Source organism: Strigops habroptila, chromosome 4, assembly GCF_004027225.2.
Source record: "Strigops habroptila isolate Jane chromosome 4, bStrHab1.2.pri, whole genome shotgun sequence".
Lineage (NCBI taxonomy): Eukaryota > Metazoa > Chordata > Aves > Psittaciformes > Psittacidae > Strigops > Strigops habroptila.
The window spans coordinates 70,217,741-70,235,956 of NC_046358.1; the positions used below are offsets into that span (position 1 = coordinate 70,217,741).

The 18,216-nt window shown below is 36.0% G+C and overlaps 1 protein-coding gene across 6 annotated transcripts in view; it reads left to right on the plus strand.

Annotated features, from left to right (window-relative positions):
- The window catches only part of SNX29 (sorting nexin 29), a 128,247-nt gene that overhangs the window by 70,301 nt on the left and 39,730 nt on the right, over window positions 1–18,216 (plus strand). For 4 of the 6 annotated variants that reach the window (XM_030481410.1, XM_030481409.1, XM_030481411.1 and 1 more), the window contains one exon: window positions 4,062–4,202. The exons of 1 other annotated variant lie outside the window; for it this stretch is intronic. In XM_030481410.1, the coding sequence (XP_030337270.1) occupies window positions 4,062–4,202 (141 nt within the window). Of the gene's footprint in view, window positions 1–4,061; window positions 4,203–6,305; window positions 6,425–18,216 lie in introns of all 6 variants that reach the window. One more of the 6 variants, XR_003990809.1, reaches the window with a different exon arrangement.

Consider the following 18,216-nt stretch of genomic DNA (forward strand, 5'->3'; position numbering starts at 1 on the left):
GGAATAGGACATAGACTCACAGGGACTTCAGCAGGTTTGTATTTGTGGAGCTCCCATCCACAGATTTTAATTGATTTTTCATTACATATTTAGGTCATCCTACCAGGAAATGTGAGATATGTTTGAAGGGAAGATTCAGGAGCGACTTGGGTTAGGGAATTTACTTCCTGATGCGTAGTCTGTTATTTCTATAACCACGAATGACATTGCAACAGAAAGATTCTTCAATACCCCATTCAGTGTCTCTTTCTACTTACAGTGCTTGAGAGAGAGCCAAAAAGCAAATCCTAAACATACCATTCTATATTTTTCATCCAGACAGAAAAAGCACTTTGGACTTCAGCAGACCTGAAAAATAGTCACTGAATCTGTGAAGGTTCCTAAAACTGGAGCAAGTTGGAATTTTGGCATTTGTCCTTTCTTTTTCTCAGGCTCTTATACATAGGTATCTATAAACTCTGTCAATAGTTACTAATCTGTTACCAGGGTTTGTTAATGACATTTTTGACTCAGAACTGCTTAAAGAAACTTGGCTCAAAAACCAGTACCATGGGAGTAGGGTTTATTCATCTCAGTATACAGTCATTGAACTACTGCTTTCAAACTAGTTCTCAGAAACCGGCATTTCAGTAAAATTAAATTAGCAGGTAGCTGGCTGAAAACCAAAATATTAAATTACTAGTGGTTTTGCTATTTCTCTTCAAAGGTTTGACTTCAAACATGTTTGTGATGAGAAAATAACAGACTAATTCATTATATCTACTTATTACCTGAAATTTTTCTTTCAGCTGCTGTAAATCATAGCTACAAAAAGGTTACCGATCAGTCTTTACACGGGAGACCCAATTGGAAAGTGCTTCTAAACTGCAGGCAAAAACTACTTAATTAATTTGTTGTTATACAGGAGAATCTTAAAGTAAAATCTTTTGTCTCCAATCAAATAATCATTCTAGTGGTGATTTTGATTCAGTCTGTAAATTTTCATTACCTTGGAGGTCACTCAGGTTAAGGAGTGGATGATTTCAGGAGAACATGGGCATTTGAAAGGAAGTGTAGGGATTTGTATTGGATTTCTGAAAATTGATCAGAGAGTGAACCTTAGAGTAGTTCTTTCAACTTTCCATAACATGATCTTAAAATACTGTTCTGTAATTTTAAGTCATATATTGAGGTATTTTCAGTAGTAAAAAGTAGTGTTGCTCTATAGTGCAGCATGATAATTTGGGATAAACATCCACAAAATTGTATTTGACAGCTACAGATGTCATTGATTTCCTGTTAAAAGGCTGTGAATGAAATTGTGAATACATTGAAGCTAATGGGAATAGTTCTAATGACTTAGAAGACAATTTCAAACCATGCATCTAAAGTTGCTTGATTTGGTATCATTTCAAAATCTTGTTTACAAAGAGAATTGTTCCCTGTTATTCTCATGCTTAGTTGTATGATTTTTTTTTTTTTTTTTTTTTTATTTAAATGGTGATAACTATATGCCTTGTATGACTAGACTAGAGTAAGTTTATCCAAGCAGTTTTGTATTTAGGATTTACTTTGTTCAGTTGCCCAACTGAATTTGCATTAAGTGTCTTGAAATACCTTTACTTGAGAATAGCATTCCCTGTTGAGATAATAAAGCTTTAAACATGTACTACATCATGAACATTAATGTGCCTTTCAGAATCTATTATGTGATTATCTATAAATTCAATATGGCAGAGCGCTCCAAATGTCGCATTTTGTCTAAAAGAAATCAAAATCTATGTACATAGAAGGACAGGAAGAAATTCCTTAACAGTTTCATCTAAGAAATTAATCTCTGTTTTTGCAGTCCTTAAAAATTCCAATTACAGTGTACTGCATTCTTTAATTAGTTAACTGTGGGTTACAGCTTAACAGGTAATATTGAACTGCATAATTCACCAAATCACATTGGCAAAGATAACTGCTGAGTTAAACCAGGATTTCCGTATTAAATAACTTGGTTAAAAATAATATGAGCTTTTTTTGTCATCCCTTTGCCCTCTGTAGAGAAACTGAAACATAAAACTTGGGAATGTACACAAAATTTCATACAATATGCTGCCTGAAGCCAGGTTAGAGCTGAGTGAATAAAGTATTTAATACAGTTTTTACTGCGTTCAATGAGTTTTATTGAAATCATGCCAAATACTTGTCTTTCATATTTCCCTTCATTTTGCTTCAGAGGTGTACTGAACTGTTAAAGCAGATGGTCCTGTAGGTGTTTAATTATCTTTTTCCTGGCTTTATTTTCAAAATGAAAGAGAAATCTGAATACTTCTTGCAGACTTGTTATAGTGATTCCATCTGAATTCCTGTTACCAAAACTAGTTGAAGTTTTGTCTACATCTGCATTTGTAATTCACACAGTACTCTAAATCTCTTGTACTCTTAGGTGTGCTAAGTTTGGAATTATAGTATTTATTTTTGGAATTACAGTATTTATTTTTGTCCTCATCAGAAAACATGAGGAAGTACAATAGTAACAAAAAGCTACACTTTTTATTCAATGGAATCCAATATTACAAATATATGAATGTTTTCTACAGTGAAATATTATATTTTGGCAGGAGTTGCATGGTATCTGCATGGTGTATCTTTTGTTGCAGCACAGAAACCTCCTATAAATTTGAGAAAGTAGGTGTAGAGATAAGAGGACTTCTTAAAGACCAAACCAAAGCAAGGCTGCATAAGCTGCTTTTGTGGGAGAAGACATGTACTTAACGTTACTGGATCTCTGAAATAACCATGAGCCCTTAGTAACGTTTTGTCTTTTCTAAGGACTTGGTAAATCTAGAGGAGAAATACTGTGTTAAAGTTTCAGTCATCAGGAGAAACTACAATTGAGTGCTGGAATCGGCCACATCAAAATCCAGATTTCATCTTTTCCTAGTATTCACAGAATTCCAGTTGCTGCTGCCCACTTTTCATGTGATGGTTGTTGGTGGTGTGGTGTTGCATTTTTCCATAAGCATTCTGCTGATACTTGCCTTACAGCTTAATAAAATACTGATATTGTTGGAGAAGCAAGTGTCATCAGTACTATTCCAGCATAATTTGTGATGCAAAATACTGAGACTAATAACACACACATGCGAATGAATGAGCTACAGATTCTGCGGAAGCAGCTAAGGAAAAGGTCACTCTGGATTTTGTGTTTTGGTGCCTGGTTTAGAGTTTCTGACTTGTGCTATTTCAGCATTCTTTTTAACTGTGGATTCATTTCTGTAGAGGAAAGGTTATCTCCTAGTACTGAAGGCAATCTCAGCTTTCTGTCGGTATATTCCACTTCTGCATGAATTTTTCCTAGAGAATGTGAATATTTAGGATGTAATTCATAATATGCTCATGAAATAATTAATTGGCAAACAAAACCAGAATCACAAAAACTACAGCTGTGTTAAATTACACTTAATGTCCTATACAAGCAAAAAGAATGAACTGTGTTTATTTTCCAAATAATAAAATTTCTAGTTTAGTTTTCAGAGTGATTTTTTTTTTTTTTTTTTTTTTTTTTTTTGGGGGGGGTGTGGGGGGTGGGGGTTTGGGGTTTTTGTTTGTTTGTTTTTTTTTTTTTAAGAAAGTAAGTTAAGTTTCATACTTTGGATAAAATTATGTTTTGCAATTCTGATGCTACAAAGCTGATTTACAAAGATGAAAAACTCTGTTGAGTGCATAGAAATGAATTTTATAGTGGTATTAAATTATCATTTCCTTTGGTCACTGGCTAGTAGAATATGCTGGAAACCATGGTAACAAAAAGTGCTGCCACGTATGCCCCAGGATCATGATAAAATGAGCAAGCTATGTTTGTCTTGATTAATATCATAAAAAGAGGCAAAAAGAGAATGAGAGGGAGAAAGCGAGAGAATAAGATTAATGACCTGTACAACAGAAACAGCCAATGTACAGAGATGTAGCTAGGGATAAGTGACCCTGCAACTTCTGGTACCATTGTATTGTGAAGCTTTAAAGAGTAAAAGAGATACATTAGTTCAATGGTTTGTTTTTAAATTATTTCCTTCCCTATCTGTATTTTTCAGGTTTATATTAGGATAAAGGATGATGAATGGAACGTTTATCGGAGATATGCGGAGTTCAGGAGCTTGCATCATAAATTACAGAATAAATACCAGCAAGTGAGGACTTTCAACTTTCCACCAAAAAAGGCCATTGGAAACAAGGTACTTAAAAGAACTCATAGTATCAGTAAGAGTTGTGGGGAAAAAATGTTTTTTATCCACACACACAAAGAAAAAGGTGAAAGAAAGAGACTAGGTTGGATGAGGCTTGGAGCAACCTGCTCTGGTGGAAGGTGTCCCTGCCCATGGCAGGGAGTTGGAACTGGATGAGCTTTAAGGTCCCTTCCAACACAAACCAGTCTGGGATTCTATGACTATTATAAATAACTTTTATCATAAATATTTTTTACATCTGCTAGACAATACCTGCTGTTTCCGTACAGACTTTAGCCTCATCAACTGCAGATTCGCTGATAATGTAGCTAATGCATTGATTTTTCCACTCACTGAAAAAGAAACTCGTTTTATTAAACAAAATATGGATGGCATACACAGTAGAGAAGTGCTTAAAACTCTCCAAACTGTACTGAACAGCTGTATATGTAAAACATAATCTCTTCTCATTGTGTGCCAGCAATTAACACTGGTCAGTAATTCATTAAATATTTCTGTAAAATTTAAGAAATTTAGACCAATATGTCTTAAATTTCCTGTACTGCTCACCAACTTTTAAGTTCTTTGAACCAGCTTTTTAAAGGTATTTGGATGCTTAATTACCATAATCTGTGTCTTTGTGTCTTAGTTCTCCCACTTTAAAATGGAAATTTCTGCTTTTTCCTTTCATATAGGAATTTTGCAACAAATACAGTGAATATTGTAGTATGGATGTAGTAAATATATAGTATCATATAGTTTAATCCTAAATCATCAAAACTTTAAAATGTTTAAGAGCTTGAATACGCATTGCAGTATGCATCACAAATCCAGGAAGGATTGAGAAGTAATCAAGATAGTTTTGCTTTACAATGTAGCAATGATATGAAAAAATTATCTATCACATGTAAAATATTTGAGATTTAAATCATGCCTATGACTAAAAATGTCTGTACTAAACCACAGGGTGCTTAAATCAGCATTCCTAATGTTAAACAAATTTTTTAGCTTTTATATGGGATTTTCTCCTTTTTTTCCCATTGTATCGCTGTGTTTTGTATCAAATACCTAAGAAGCACCAACAGTAGTGATAAGCACAGTCATCAAAAGAAGGCTGACATAATGACTAAAATAGATATTAATGACATTTTATTTGGCCTAAGAACAGTAATACGTGTATTGCTAAAATGCCAGAATCATGCTAATTATATCTGATGCGACTTTGTGTATGATAGAAAAATCACCAGTGCCGATTCACGTGAGCTAATCTAAAATTTCAAAAACAAATAGAAAAAAGCAATATTTGTAAATTTCTGAAGGCATTCACATGTCAGTGAATGTGGAGGTTGTCAGTATTTAAAGGTAGTAACTCTGATCTTATTTCAGGTGATCTTCCCAAGTATTCTGTAAACATGAGTAGGTAAGCTTGGTGCATTTGATACAAAATTAGTAGTAATGCACATAATTAGATGGTGTTGGTAGAAATAAATGTATATTTATGTCATCATTTACACATATATAGCATAAAAATATATATGTATGAGATTGTGTGTATATATATATATAGAGGTCATTATTTGCCTAAAAAGGTTGGACCAGATGATCCTTGAGGTCACATCCAACCTGGGATTCTATGATTCTATATAGAATTTATCAATAAAACCTGTAGGTCTGTTTGCATAGCATAAAGTCCAGAGCTGATGTTCATTGCCTATATCCTAGTAAATGGAAGTACTTATGGGAGCTTTCCTGCCTTTTTTCCCAATGCATTTTTCATTTCATTTTTAGTAGATAGTTTTGTAATAGAAACAATGTATTGGTTTTTTTTTTTGCTACATAACTAATTCTCCTTTTTTGAAGTGATGGAGTATCAGCCACTTCAATATATTACAAAAGCCTTCTTTTAAGCTTTCTTTGATAGTCTTTCATCCTTAATTACTTCAAATACAATTGGTGCATACAAAATTTTCAGTTGAGCAACTCATTAAAAAATTTGCATCGCTTATTCTTTCAGTGCTAAAGCTTTGGGCCAAAATTCTACCTCAGTCATGCATAAAACCACAATCGCTTTCTGCCATATCAGATCTAAGAAAAAGTACTTTTTCTTTCCAGTTAGAAGTGGGTGACATCCATCACACTCCTGAAAGGCTCCTATGATCAGCCATAAGACAGTAGTTTAACTGGAATTATGATTAGTGGTTACACTTCTGGCTACCTGCTGTAAATAGCTTGTAAGTTGCGAAGTAGGGCTTTCACATTTGCAAGAGCTTCCTTCAGTTTATCACTCAAGAGTTTATTTCCATAGCACATTATGTAGGCATATTTTTGTCCTTTCAGTGGTGCTATTTTCTGTACTGTGTCGTAGCTGTACATGTTGCATTTAAGAACATTGCGTGGTTCTGTGTAGTATAGTGGATCATGCTTCAGGAGCAATTACCCTATAGATCCAGCAGGTATGGAATCACAGACTAGTTTGGGTTGGAAGGGACCTTAAAACTCATCCAGTCCCAACCTCCTGCCATGGGCAGGGACACCTTCCACTAGACAGGTTGTAGGTCTTTGGAACACATTATACTGAGTGACTGACTGTCCCTCCTTTCCATGGCAGAGCAAGTTGAAGTAACTGGAAGGCTTAAAAATTTGTTGTGAAATTAATTAAATCATATGGGAATGTCTGTCTTGGAATTCTGTAGGATGACAGATATGTGCATGATGTTACACTTGCAAATCCTGGTAACAAGCATTAGAAGATAGTGTCAGTGCTGCTTTTTTCAGTATTGCTGTTTTAACTTCGGTGGCTGCCAAAGCGTGTTCCCTTTTAGGTGTGTTGTTAGATTGCACTAGATTTTTTTTTCTCTTTGATATTGGTTGTAGTGTTTTTAATAGAATTGCAGCTGTCTTCTCATTTCTAAATTAATCAATACAATCTTAAATCACTGCCTAAAGAGGCATTTCAGTAGCTGAACTCTGCTAATAGAACTATCTGTATGCGAGTTGTCTATGATTCTGTGTCAGTCTATGGTTTTTATATCCTTTACGAATCTTCAGTGTTACTAGATGCCCAACTAACATATTGGTAAAACATAGTCCTCCATGTGCAAATGGCTAAACCCCACTATTTTACAGCTTTTGGGAAATGGTGGTGTGTGCTTTTTATATCCTTCAAGTCTGGATGGACCTGAATGGTGTTATTCATTGCCTATGTTCAATACACTGCATTTGGTACTATGAAGCTAACGAAGGTGATATGCTTACTCTAAATCTTAGTGGCATTGAAAGAGGAGTTTGCTGTAATTGATGCCTCCCTTGATACCAGCACTACATGTGATGCTCAGTTACACATCTCAGATTTAGGGAACCTCCAAACCGCAAGAGGACACCATGTTCTATGGAATGACCTAGAACTGCTACAGCAGAGTCACAGAATACTATCCACTTTTTTGCTGTGCAAAATATTGGAGCTCTCAGGAGGGAACTTCACTAGCACAGGGTAATACAGAAAAAAACTGTGAGAACTATTAATTTTCATGCTTAATTTTCCTACTTACTGCAATATAAACCAGAGACATTGCGTTCAAATGCAAAGCTGCAGAGTTTTTTGACACTGGGAAAATTTGCCTTTGAGGCTGGTAACCTTATTTTCAGTGTATCAGTTTAAACGTTTGAACTAATGAAAGCAATGAAAAGAATAATTTGATTTATAAATGTTGCTTCAAATTGTCAGAACAGATAATGTAACTACTGAAGGAAAATGTATTAATAATATTTGCAAGGCTCCATGTATTAGGTTTCATATATACTAGTCCCTGTGGTGTATATTTTCTGCTAATGATCTTTCAGTGCTTGGTAGCAAATAATTGTCAAAATCTTTATAAGTAGTCCTTGCAAGAATAAGTAGTTTTCCATTAGCTTACCAATGTTTTGTTTGAGTGAAAACAAGAAACATGCTTGTTTTCTTTTGTGTGTGTAAGAGACATGTCATATGCTCATCATGTATGTTTGTACTTCATTTTTAAACTGCAGAGCATTTTATTTAAAACTGTATTTTTAACACTTGAACTGTTTGGTTTTGTAATTTTAAACATGCTCCTCATGTATCAGCCTGGTTTGTGATTTGCTAATTATTTTATATGTAGGTGTATATACTAAGACTTGTCATTTAAAACTATGCTTTTCTTGAATGAAAAAGGTTTTTGCCTTTTAGCAAGCCTTCAGGTGCTTTGGATCTTTTGAATACATAAGTTCTTTTCACAGTCTTTGTAACTACTGCTTTCCAGTCAGGTTTCTAACATCCAGAGGACTGGTTGGTGTCTCACTTCTTGAAATGTTGCTTTCAGAATAATGGTTGAGTAATAATACAAGAGCATTTACTGCACCTATTATTCTAATTTTTTGAATATTGCAATGTCCTTAAAATCTCAGTTGCTACTTCTGCATTGGGCAGATCATAACACTTAAGGAATGGATTTTAGTAACTGAGTAAACATCTAATCAAGTATCCTCCTGCAAGGGTATTGTCCCAATAGAGGACATATCAAAACGGAAATGGTTTTTTGCTTCCACTGAAGATGTGAATTCAGTGATTGTCGAAGTGTGTAGAAATTAAATAAGGTAGCTTTCCACTGAGTGCTGACTTGACGGCATGATATCCTTTGCTTTCCTTTAAAACATCAGATACTCTGTATGGAAAGAATACACAGCACTTTTCTGAGATTAGAAGAGAGTGACTTTGGTATGACTCCTCAACTGCCTAGGAGGAACAGCACAGAAATCTAAACTAAGTTTTCTGTCTAGGAGAAAATACTGAGAGCAACATCATTCATCATTTTTAGCCTATGCAGCTGAACTCTGTGAGCTGTTTCTCTAGCCATAGTTTCTCTCATGCCCAAATGTTGGATAAATAAATGTCTCTCTTGCCTATCAGCAAGTAAGCTAAAGTTCAATTTTAGATTATTTTGGGTATGTAATTATTTTAAAAGTTTGTAAATGTGTGTGTATCTTAAAAGATAGCTATTTGTATACACATATATACACGTGTACACATACGACAACATCAAAGATGGCATTTAGGAGATACATGAATGTATCTTGTGATTGTGCAAGTTCTGTTCACCAGGGACTTTCTCCCGTTCATGTCAGTGGAAATCCTGCCTTTGCACTAAGAGGGCATTCCATTTTTTATGGTGTTATTTCCTGAGAGCATAGCTGCTTTTTTATTACTGTCCAGTCTGTTCACCTGTTGCTTAAGATAGGGAAGAGTTTAAGATGGTCTGCAGATTAACTATGTTGGGGTTAAAAGGTGTAGAAGGTAAAGATTTTATTGCAAAGAAACAGAATATAGCTTGTGTCTTATGCTTATAATGCTTACTGTTTCTTAATATCAGGTAAAGAGTTGTCTAGCTGTGTGTGTCTGTGTATATATGTGAAGTCATTTGAAGCCATTCAAATTAGCGTTTGAATGTTAGTGCTTTTGCTGTGTTTTGTATTATGCTGTTGATGTGTAACCTGTTATGTATTTCCTCGTGTAAAGGTCGCCATTTTTGGCGATTGGGACTTGCCTATGCAGGGACAAGCGCCCTTTTAAAGCTGCTTTTTAGGCAGATGTTGGAGGTACTGAACTTTCCCCTTGGTAAGAGCAGGAGGAGCATGAGAGGAATAAGGTGTTTTAAAGAACTCCTCCCCTCCTCCCATCCCCATTCAGCTTCCTCGGGAACCATTTTGGGTTAGGGACAGAGGTCACCAAACCAGTGCATTTCAATGAAGATTCCAGGTCTGGATCCTCCGCTTCCTCTTTTTCTCTTTGTTTTCTACTGTCTCTGTGGCATTAAGTGCTCATGTATCTGCAGGTATCTAAGATACAGTTCTGGTCTTTAAGATTTTTTGTTATATTTTGCGCATGTTTTTTTCTGTGGGAAGGGAGGTTGTAGCTGCTGCTGGATTGGGCTGAGGAGGGAGATCTGGTTTGATAAGATAGCTGTTTGAGGGAAAAAAAAAACCCACATATTTTGCTAATATTTTTCAGAAAGCATGATGCTACCTAGTTTTTTTTGAAGGTTAGTGACATATTCAGTAGAGCTGTTTTTGCCTCCTCAGGAAAAGACCTGTGTGTTTGCCATAATCAGTCACGTTTACTACACAGAATATGAATTCAAAATTCAGCGTTTGTTGTCCTGTGCTCACTACGTTACACAGTGCATTACATAGTTTGTATATACACACAGTAACACTGTGTGTATTTTGCTGTTGTAATCCAGTGCAGCTGTGAGATACTGTTGGCTCAGAGGTGGGCATTCAGGCCTGGCATAAACAAGGACTGAAACTTCCTCCATCTTTCAGATCTGGAGAAGGGCCTGTGTTCATACTTTTTCCAACTTCACTACTATTCCAATATCTGTTGTGAAACTGAGTGTTTAGGATTGCTAAAAGAATCACTGTCAGAGATATTAATAAAAGCAATTTCAATAGAAATCTATATCTTGGGACCACTGTTTATAGGGTGGTAAGATGATTGGCTTTAGTCAGTGTAAATTGTCATCCTGGCATCGTATCTTTGTCAGGGAATGATTTACGATCCCAAAAGAACTCCAGATATGATAAGGGAGTATCTGACCTTCCCGATATCTGTGTGGCCTGTCCCACCTTTGTTAGTCGATTAGAATTAATGGTCAGGGGACGCCCAGCCACCCAACTCCTTGCATCAGTGCAAAGGCTGGGGCCTAACGGGAATCCTTGGGGAAGCTTATGGGTCCAGGACAGAGGGGAGGATGCACCACTGCAATATCCTAGACCGCCATGTTAATAAAAAAACACTACCAGTAATTCTAGACTGACATGGAAAATCATATTGATGGTTTAAAGAAATTATTTCACAAGTTCCATGCATATGTCCAGTGTACGTTTTTATTGCCATGATTGCAAATGGGTTTGTAATAGCTAAGGTACTGGCAGTGCTTGAAACATGTATTTTAAAATAGAAAGTGTAACAATTCCTGTTTTACTAGTACATGGACAGTAACAGAAGACGTATGGAATGCTTGAAAGACGATTCAGAATCTTAGGAAAGAAAATTATTTCATGTTAGGCTTGTGTGTTTTTGTGTCCTGATTCAGCAAAGTGCTTCAGGACATCCTAAAATTTAAGAATGTGTTTGACTTGCATTGAAATCGGAAGTAGAGATATGTGTGGTTTTTTACTTTATGGGCTTTAGTAGCTCATAGGAACTATCCTTCATCAGATTAGTTTGTCAAAGTCATACTGTCATAGGGAGCTGTGACTTAAAAAGTGGAGGAGAAAGCAAAACTTCTAGCTGATGCTTTTGGGCTAAATAATATTTCTTAGTGCTAAGCTTTGATATCCTATGTCTTCACGTAGAATTTTAGAAAATTAAGACTGATGTTTCAGAGTTGGAATACATTTATTAAAGGAGAAAAGCTTTAGAAATATAAATTCTTAAGTTATATATTGCCAATTTGAAGTTAAGGATTGCTTTCATTAATGCTTACTTAATTTGATTTTTGTATGATGTAAAATAGATGCTTAAATTCTTTATTATTCTTGCTTTCCAAAGTGAGTAGATTTTAATTTTCAATCCCCTTAGTGGACTTAACTGGTACATAGAGTTATTTTCATATACTGTTTTGCCTTGTGGGTTTTTGAAAAACTGTAGTTAATATGAATTTGATAGGCATGCTTGTGCTGTAGTATGGTTAAAAAGAAAAGAAAGGGAACCATTTGTATTGTGTTCAAATCAGGAAAGGAACTCAATATTATCTTTATAGCCATACGCGTTAATTCTGTAATACTGTTTTTATGGCGTGCTAAAGCCGTAAAAGAAATTGTGTTCTTTAAGGTCACTGTTACTTTATAACTGGAAAGTTAAATTCTCAAAGAAGAATGAGCTTTCAGTAAGCCATTGAGATTAAATTAATACAATCTAGATTTCAAATAGGTAACTTAATTGGAGTACCATACAGATAGAAATAAGAATAATTTCATGCTTGGCATAACTATTCAGATTTCTAGTCACAGCACACCTCTTTACTGACACTGCCACCTGCACGCTAAGGGGGACTACAGAGTATTTCCGATCTGGAATCCAGATCCTCTGGGTTTTCTCCTGGAAAAGACTGCAGTTGATGCTTTATGTATACAGCACTTGGGCAAGAGCATTCAGTTCTTCGTTTTCATTTATTTGTCAGATCACTAAGAGAAGGGAAATAAGTCAGTGGGAAATGGATGGCTTTTATATGACAAATACCTTATAGCAAATTCTTCCAGTTCTGTGGTATGGAAAGTTTGGGTTACCTGAAATCCAGTATGAAGGTGGAAGCTAGCACAGCGCACAGTACTGTGTTTCATTTCTCGGTGGTTTAATTTAAAGGGTAAGCAATTTGCCAACTCAGACTTATCCATCTCTTTGAGAATGTCTCACTGAATTAATGTGTTCATTTGGTGCTCAAGTGTAACATTTCATGAAAATTGTGAATTGAGTCTTTCTGGCGTTTTTTTGAAGTTACAAATATTTGCTGTTAATTCCTGTTGAAGTTTAAGAATAAGGAACACACACTGTTGAGGGTCTACAGAATACACTTTTTCCTGTCAAGAGGTGTTTTTATTTTTTGCTGTCATTTAATCCTATAGCTAAAGAAAAGCAGTTTATTCTAACAAATTATTCAAGATACAGCCCACAGAAACAGTTGAGATGCTGTTGCTGTACATTATGACGTTATAGGGGGAAAGTAATGTGATTTACATGCTGCTTGGACAACTGCTATATAAAAATATTGCAGTTTTATACCAACTCATGCACCATTTGGGTATTCTGGTAGCCTCTGGTATGAAATGAAAACATAAAAATAATCTTGAAAATTTATTTCTTACTGTGATGGTGATGCTGCATTACCAAATTACTTAGATTCATAAATTTCCTTTCAGAGAGACCTTAGCAGGGACACCTGATGACAGAAATAAAACTAAAACCTTCTGTGGATTTGAAATTTTACATTTTTATGTCTTTCTGTACATATAAATATGCTTGATTTTTACACACAGCCCCAATGTATAGTTTTATAAATATTGGTAAATTCTCATCATACTTGCTCTACAGTTTTGGGGGCAATTGCTAGTACTAAATATTGATGAATACTTTAGATCTTGTGAAATGCTAGAGACACTTCCTGCATGAAAAATCTGGTTTTCCTTCTTCTACCATGTAAATATCTTTTCATGAAGGTACTGCAAATAACAGGCACTTGACATCAATATTCCTCTTTAATTCAATTCTTATTTTAGCAAACAGGATTGTCCTGTCAGAGTGTATCTAAACAACATTTCTATTAAAGGACTGTCTACTCTTCTGAGTGAAGTTCAAAGACCATTTTGTATCCCACTGCTGTTGGGCAGCTGGGATGGTAAACTGCTGTATTGATGTATTTTTCCATTGATTGGTTTTGGGGTTTGTTTTTTTTCTTGTGATTTTTTTGGTTTTTTGTTGTGTTTTTTTTTTTCGGTGGTGGTTTTTTGTTGTTTTGGATTTTTTTTTCCCACCAAATCGTAGTTTTACTTTCTAGAGTTAAAACATTGCAAATAAACATATATGGGATACTGTTGGCCCACAAGTGCAGACAGTAGCCAGAAGCCTAGCAGGTGCTTGCAGATCTGTAGCTTTCTTAGATGCTGCTGATTCCCAGCAGGCTAAGCAGGACTGCTGTCATCAGAGCAACATCTGTCAGGGAAGAGGGTGGCTGAGAGAGTGGAGTCTGGGTCATGGTGTAGCTCTCTTAGCCATCCTCTTCCAGCACATCTGGGGCACTCTGCAGCCATCCATATGCTCTTAGCATCCCCGCTCCTGCCTTGCTGGAACCATCCAACAAGAGAGAAATGGCAGAAGTTCTGCTTGAGGGTTTTTATGGGGAAAGGGAAGTATTTGCTGAAATGTGGTAGAGAAACAAGTAATTTTAATTATAAATTGTTAAATGTTATATACAATTAATACTGAACTTTGTGGGAATTTTGAAGCAATTTCTTTCACTTGTGCAGAGGCTGGAAGAGAAATTGTAGTTTTTCATTAACCTGTTCATGGGTTTTGCTCTTTGCTGTGTTGTTGGGGTTGTTTTGGGCATTTTTAATTAATGATTTTATTTTTAAAGGAAGGCATCGCACTAGGGTTGTATATATAAGCTTGTATACAGTAAGCACTGTATGTACCATGTTTCTAAAGGGGTTTAGGGTTGGGTTTTTGCTCTTGTAAATTTAGAGTCTGTCTTTATTGGTCTTCAGGGCACTTTCAAAACTGATAAAGAAATTAAGAAAGAAAACTGGAGTGTTGGGGGAAAGTAGTGAACTGAGACACATTTTAACTAATCTTGTTGATAGTTATTGCTGTAATATAGGCTAGTGAAAAAAATGGATCTCAATTTCATGAACTATTGTAGTTTCCAGAATCTCCTGAATAAAAATGCAGAGTACACTGATAATACTTGTCTGAGCAGAAAACAGGAATAAAACTTCACTGTTCAATAGCTGAGCAAAAGATAACCCCTTGGGGTCTTGCTATAGGCTGCAGTTTTCTGTTGATGTTTGTTAATGAACTGTTGATTCCTGAGTAGTTGACAAATTGACACATGGGTGGCATTTCTGTCTTTAAATAACAAAATATTTCGATGACACTGGATTTTATTAACATAACATTACCGATTGAGTTGTTTTTCTAACAGTGGCATTATACACAACACTAAGAAGAGGTCGGGTTTAGTTTTATTCTCAGGCTTTCTTATTTTCTGTTGATACGTTTATTCATTTTTAATGGTTTTCCTTAAAAAAAGTTTTGAGAAAGTTTAGCCTTTTGGATGGATGATGTTGCTAGCTTGAAAATGCCAGGTATTGTATGAAAGATGCTGGCTTCCAGGATTCTTCAAGTGCCTCAGCAAGTTCAGAGAGGCACAAGACATAGTTTGAGATTGATTACATAGGGGAAGAATTGATCAAAATGGGATTGTCTGTTGTTTTGATAGAGCCTGGGGACTGTGCTTGTATGTATTTGTTAACATGTTCATGCTCTGGACTTGGTTAGAGGATGCTGTGCCGCAACATTGTATTCTAAGAAAGCACAGACAAGTAGCTAGAATGCTGTGGTATATAAACTACCCTCTTACTCAAAATAAAAGGTGAGACTTTAAGGTTTGAATATAAAACGTATTTGAAAGGCGTAGACTGAGCTTGCAGCTCTTGCGGTGGCCTGAGAAGGCTGCACAGCTGCTGAGCCACCATTGCGCAGAGAGGTTGTGGCTGCTCCATGCTTAGTCTAGTGAACGGTGTCCCTGCCCGTGGCAGGTTGGAACTGGATGAGCTTTAAGGTCCCTTCCAACCCAAACCATTCCATGATTCTCTGATTTCCTTCCTGAACAGGTGGGCTGTGCTGACCAGCTCAGCACAGTGCTGCAGGAGATGCCTCAAGTCTTAAAAAATTAGAAATGCTAATGAAAATGTTGCAGGTGTCCACATAAATTTGGGCTTGACTGAGGACATTGACAGGACCATAGCTGACCCTTAGTATGTTTGCTGCTGGGTGATTTTGTAGCAATGTCTTTTTCAGATGACTTTATCTAAAAGGATCTCTTACTTTCTGGTGTCATTGAAATGAACCCATAGTTGGAGATGGAAACACATCCACTATTTTAGTAGAGAAACACAGAGTAGTAATTACAATTATGGAGTAAATCTTGATTTAAAGAAAGATTTATTTTCAAAACTGAGAATTCCTTGATTCCTCATTTCTATCTCATCCTCTTAAATTCCTGTTTGTTCCACTGAACAGCAGATGTACAAAAAATCTCACAGTGGGATGGGAAAGGTGGCAGTTTCATGTATTGTACACCCTTGTTTTGTTGTCTAACGCCAACCTCATTCTGCCTTACAGAAACTTGCAAATACAAGTAGGATGGAAATTTTAAGCTCATGTAGTTTCAGTAATTTTGAGATGATTTTTGTGTAACATGGTAGTATATGGTATATTCGGTATTGGAAACTGTTCCTTCATAAAACTGTTTCACGATGCAGTAGTTACTGAAGGACAGTTGTATTGAAATCATGTTTTATTGTGACCTTTGCAAAGGTGTCAAGAAAACTTACTACTTGCTATCTTCCTTTAATCACAAAGCAGTGAGAATGACATTGAATGTTTCATTAGCTCCTAGTTCTGCTTCTGATTTCCAGCTTCATTTTGAAGTTAACAATTTGGTGCCTTGTAAACAGACAAAACCTGATACAGTAATTTTGTTAAGACTAGTTGACACTAGAGAAACCTGAGCTTATTTCTGCATTTGCAGGTCCATCTTTGAATAGCGCTCTTGGCCGCTTTATTTAGAATGGGTTGCAGTGTGTGATACCAGAGGCTGATACAGCTCTCATTAAATCCTAAAGCTGTATTTCTTTTTATTTCTATTGAGTTGGACTGAGCCCTGAGCTGTTTTGTTGTTTGGTTTTGTTTTTTCCTTTTTTCCCCAGCACTAACAAGAGGAGGTTAGTGAAAGGATAAATAATGGTTAGAACATCAGCAGTAGCGCATTTTATGTTGATTTCAACAGCACCAAACCCAGAATATAAAGGTTTTATCTGCCCCTAAGTCCTGGCAGGTAACCATGGCAATCATACAATTTCCAACAGCTCATGGAAAATACTTAAAACTTCTAAAGTGAGCTGTCCCATTAATAATGAAGAACATCAGTGTTTTGCCATCTGTTACATGCTAACAGTGTATATGAAAGACCAGCAGTTGTGTAAAACAATTTCAGCTGCAAGTTGGAATGAATTTGGGTTGTAATGAAAGCCTGCAAAACAGCATAACATAAAATGTGGTACATTGGACTCTGCTTTTTAGTTTATAGCTTAACATAATCTTCTAATATCTGCTAAGGGTCTCTATGATTTCCATTATGTATTCTCATTTTTAAAGATTTGCGATGTGATATATGCGTTTTATTGCAGGCAGATTCTCAGTAAAAAAAAAAGTAATAAAATATTTTGGGAGATGTTAATTTCAGATTAAAAAGTTTTGCCCAGATGTGTTTTGCTGCTCCTGCAATCAGAAGCAATTTTACCTGTTAACTGAAATTTTGTGGACCCTTAATCAAAAGTACATGCTCAGGAACTGTGGCCTAGGAAATAAGTTTGTGCAGAAACAGGAGTAGCTTTATTTACAGAACATATGTTTACAAATTGAAGGTGAATGCTGGTATGTTCAGTCTCAGTTAACAATTTGTGTGCAATATAAGCTTACTCTGCATAACTTGGTGGTAAACGTGGCCAAGATGTGCTGCAGATTTATATTGGAGTCTGCCCATGTTTTTTCTATTCCTGAATCCCACTATATATATAGTAGCTTTCTTTTAATAAGGGAAGAGAGATTCTTAATCAGTTAGGAAGGGCAGTGGATTATGGTTCTAGGCAGTGTATCCATCTGTGTACTAGTTCCTTTTCTGTGCATGGAATGCTTTTATGGGTGGTTGATCAGGTGGTGCCGAATGTGTGAGGCTTTCTTTTTGGTCACATTGGAGCTCCTTTTCAAGTACAGTCAGGTAATTTCAGCATCCTTACGAACAGCAGTAGTAGCTATCCAGAAGTAATCTCTCCCACTGAGGACATGTGCCAGCAAAGAGTTTATCTTCTGAATTGAAATCTCCAATCTTGAAAGCAGAGCTCCTGCCTTCTTGGAATACTCTTTTGTCCCCTTTAGTGCCATGGGATCAGGGATTAGGTTTATCATGAATACAGTAGGAGATATTTTATAAGTAATAGTTAAATTTCTTCAAGTTTGGGGGTCATTAATCCACCACTGGAGCAAGTTAGAAGAACTGAAAGGACCAGTTAGCCTTGCCTTTTGCTTTTAAAGTTAGTAAGATTGTAGCCAATTGTTCAAATATCTTCATGGAAAGATTTGTAGAAACAGCATCTAGGGCTTGTCTCAGGAAAATGCCTAAAAACATGTGCTCCCAAATTGGTTATGGAAAGATCTAGTATGTTCTAT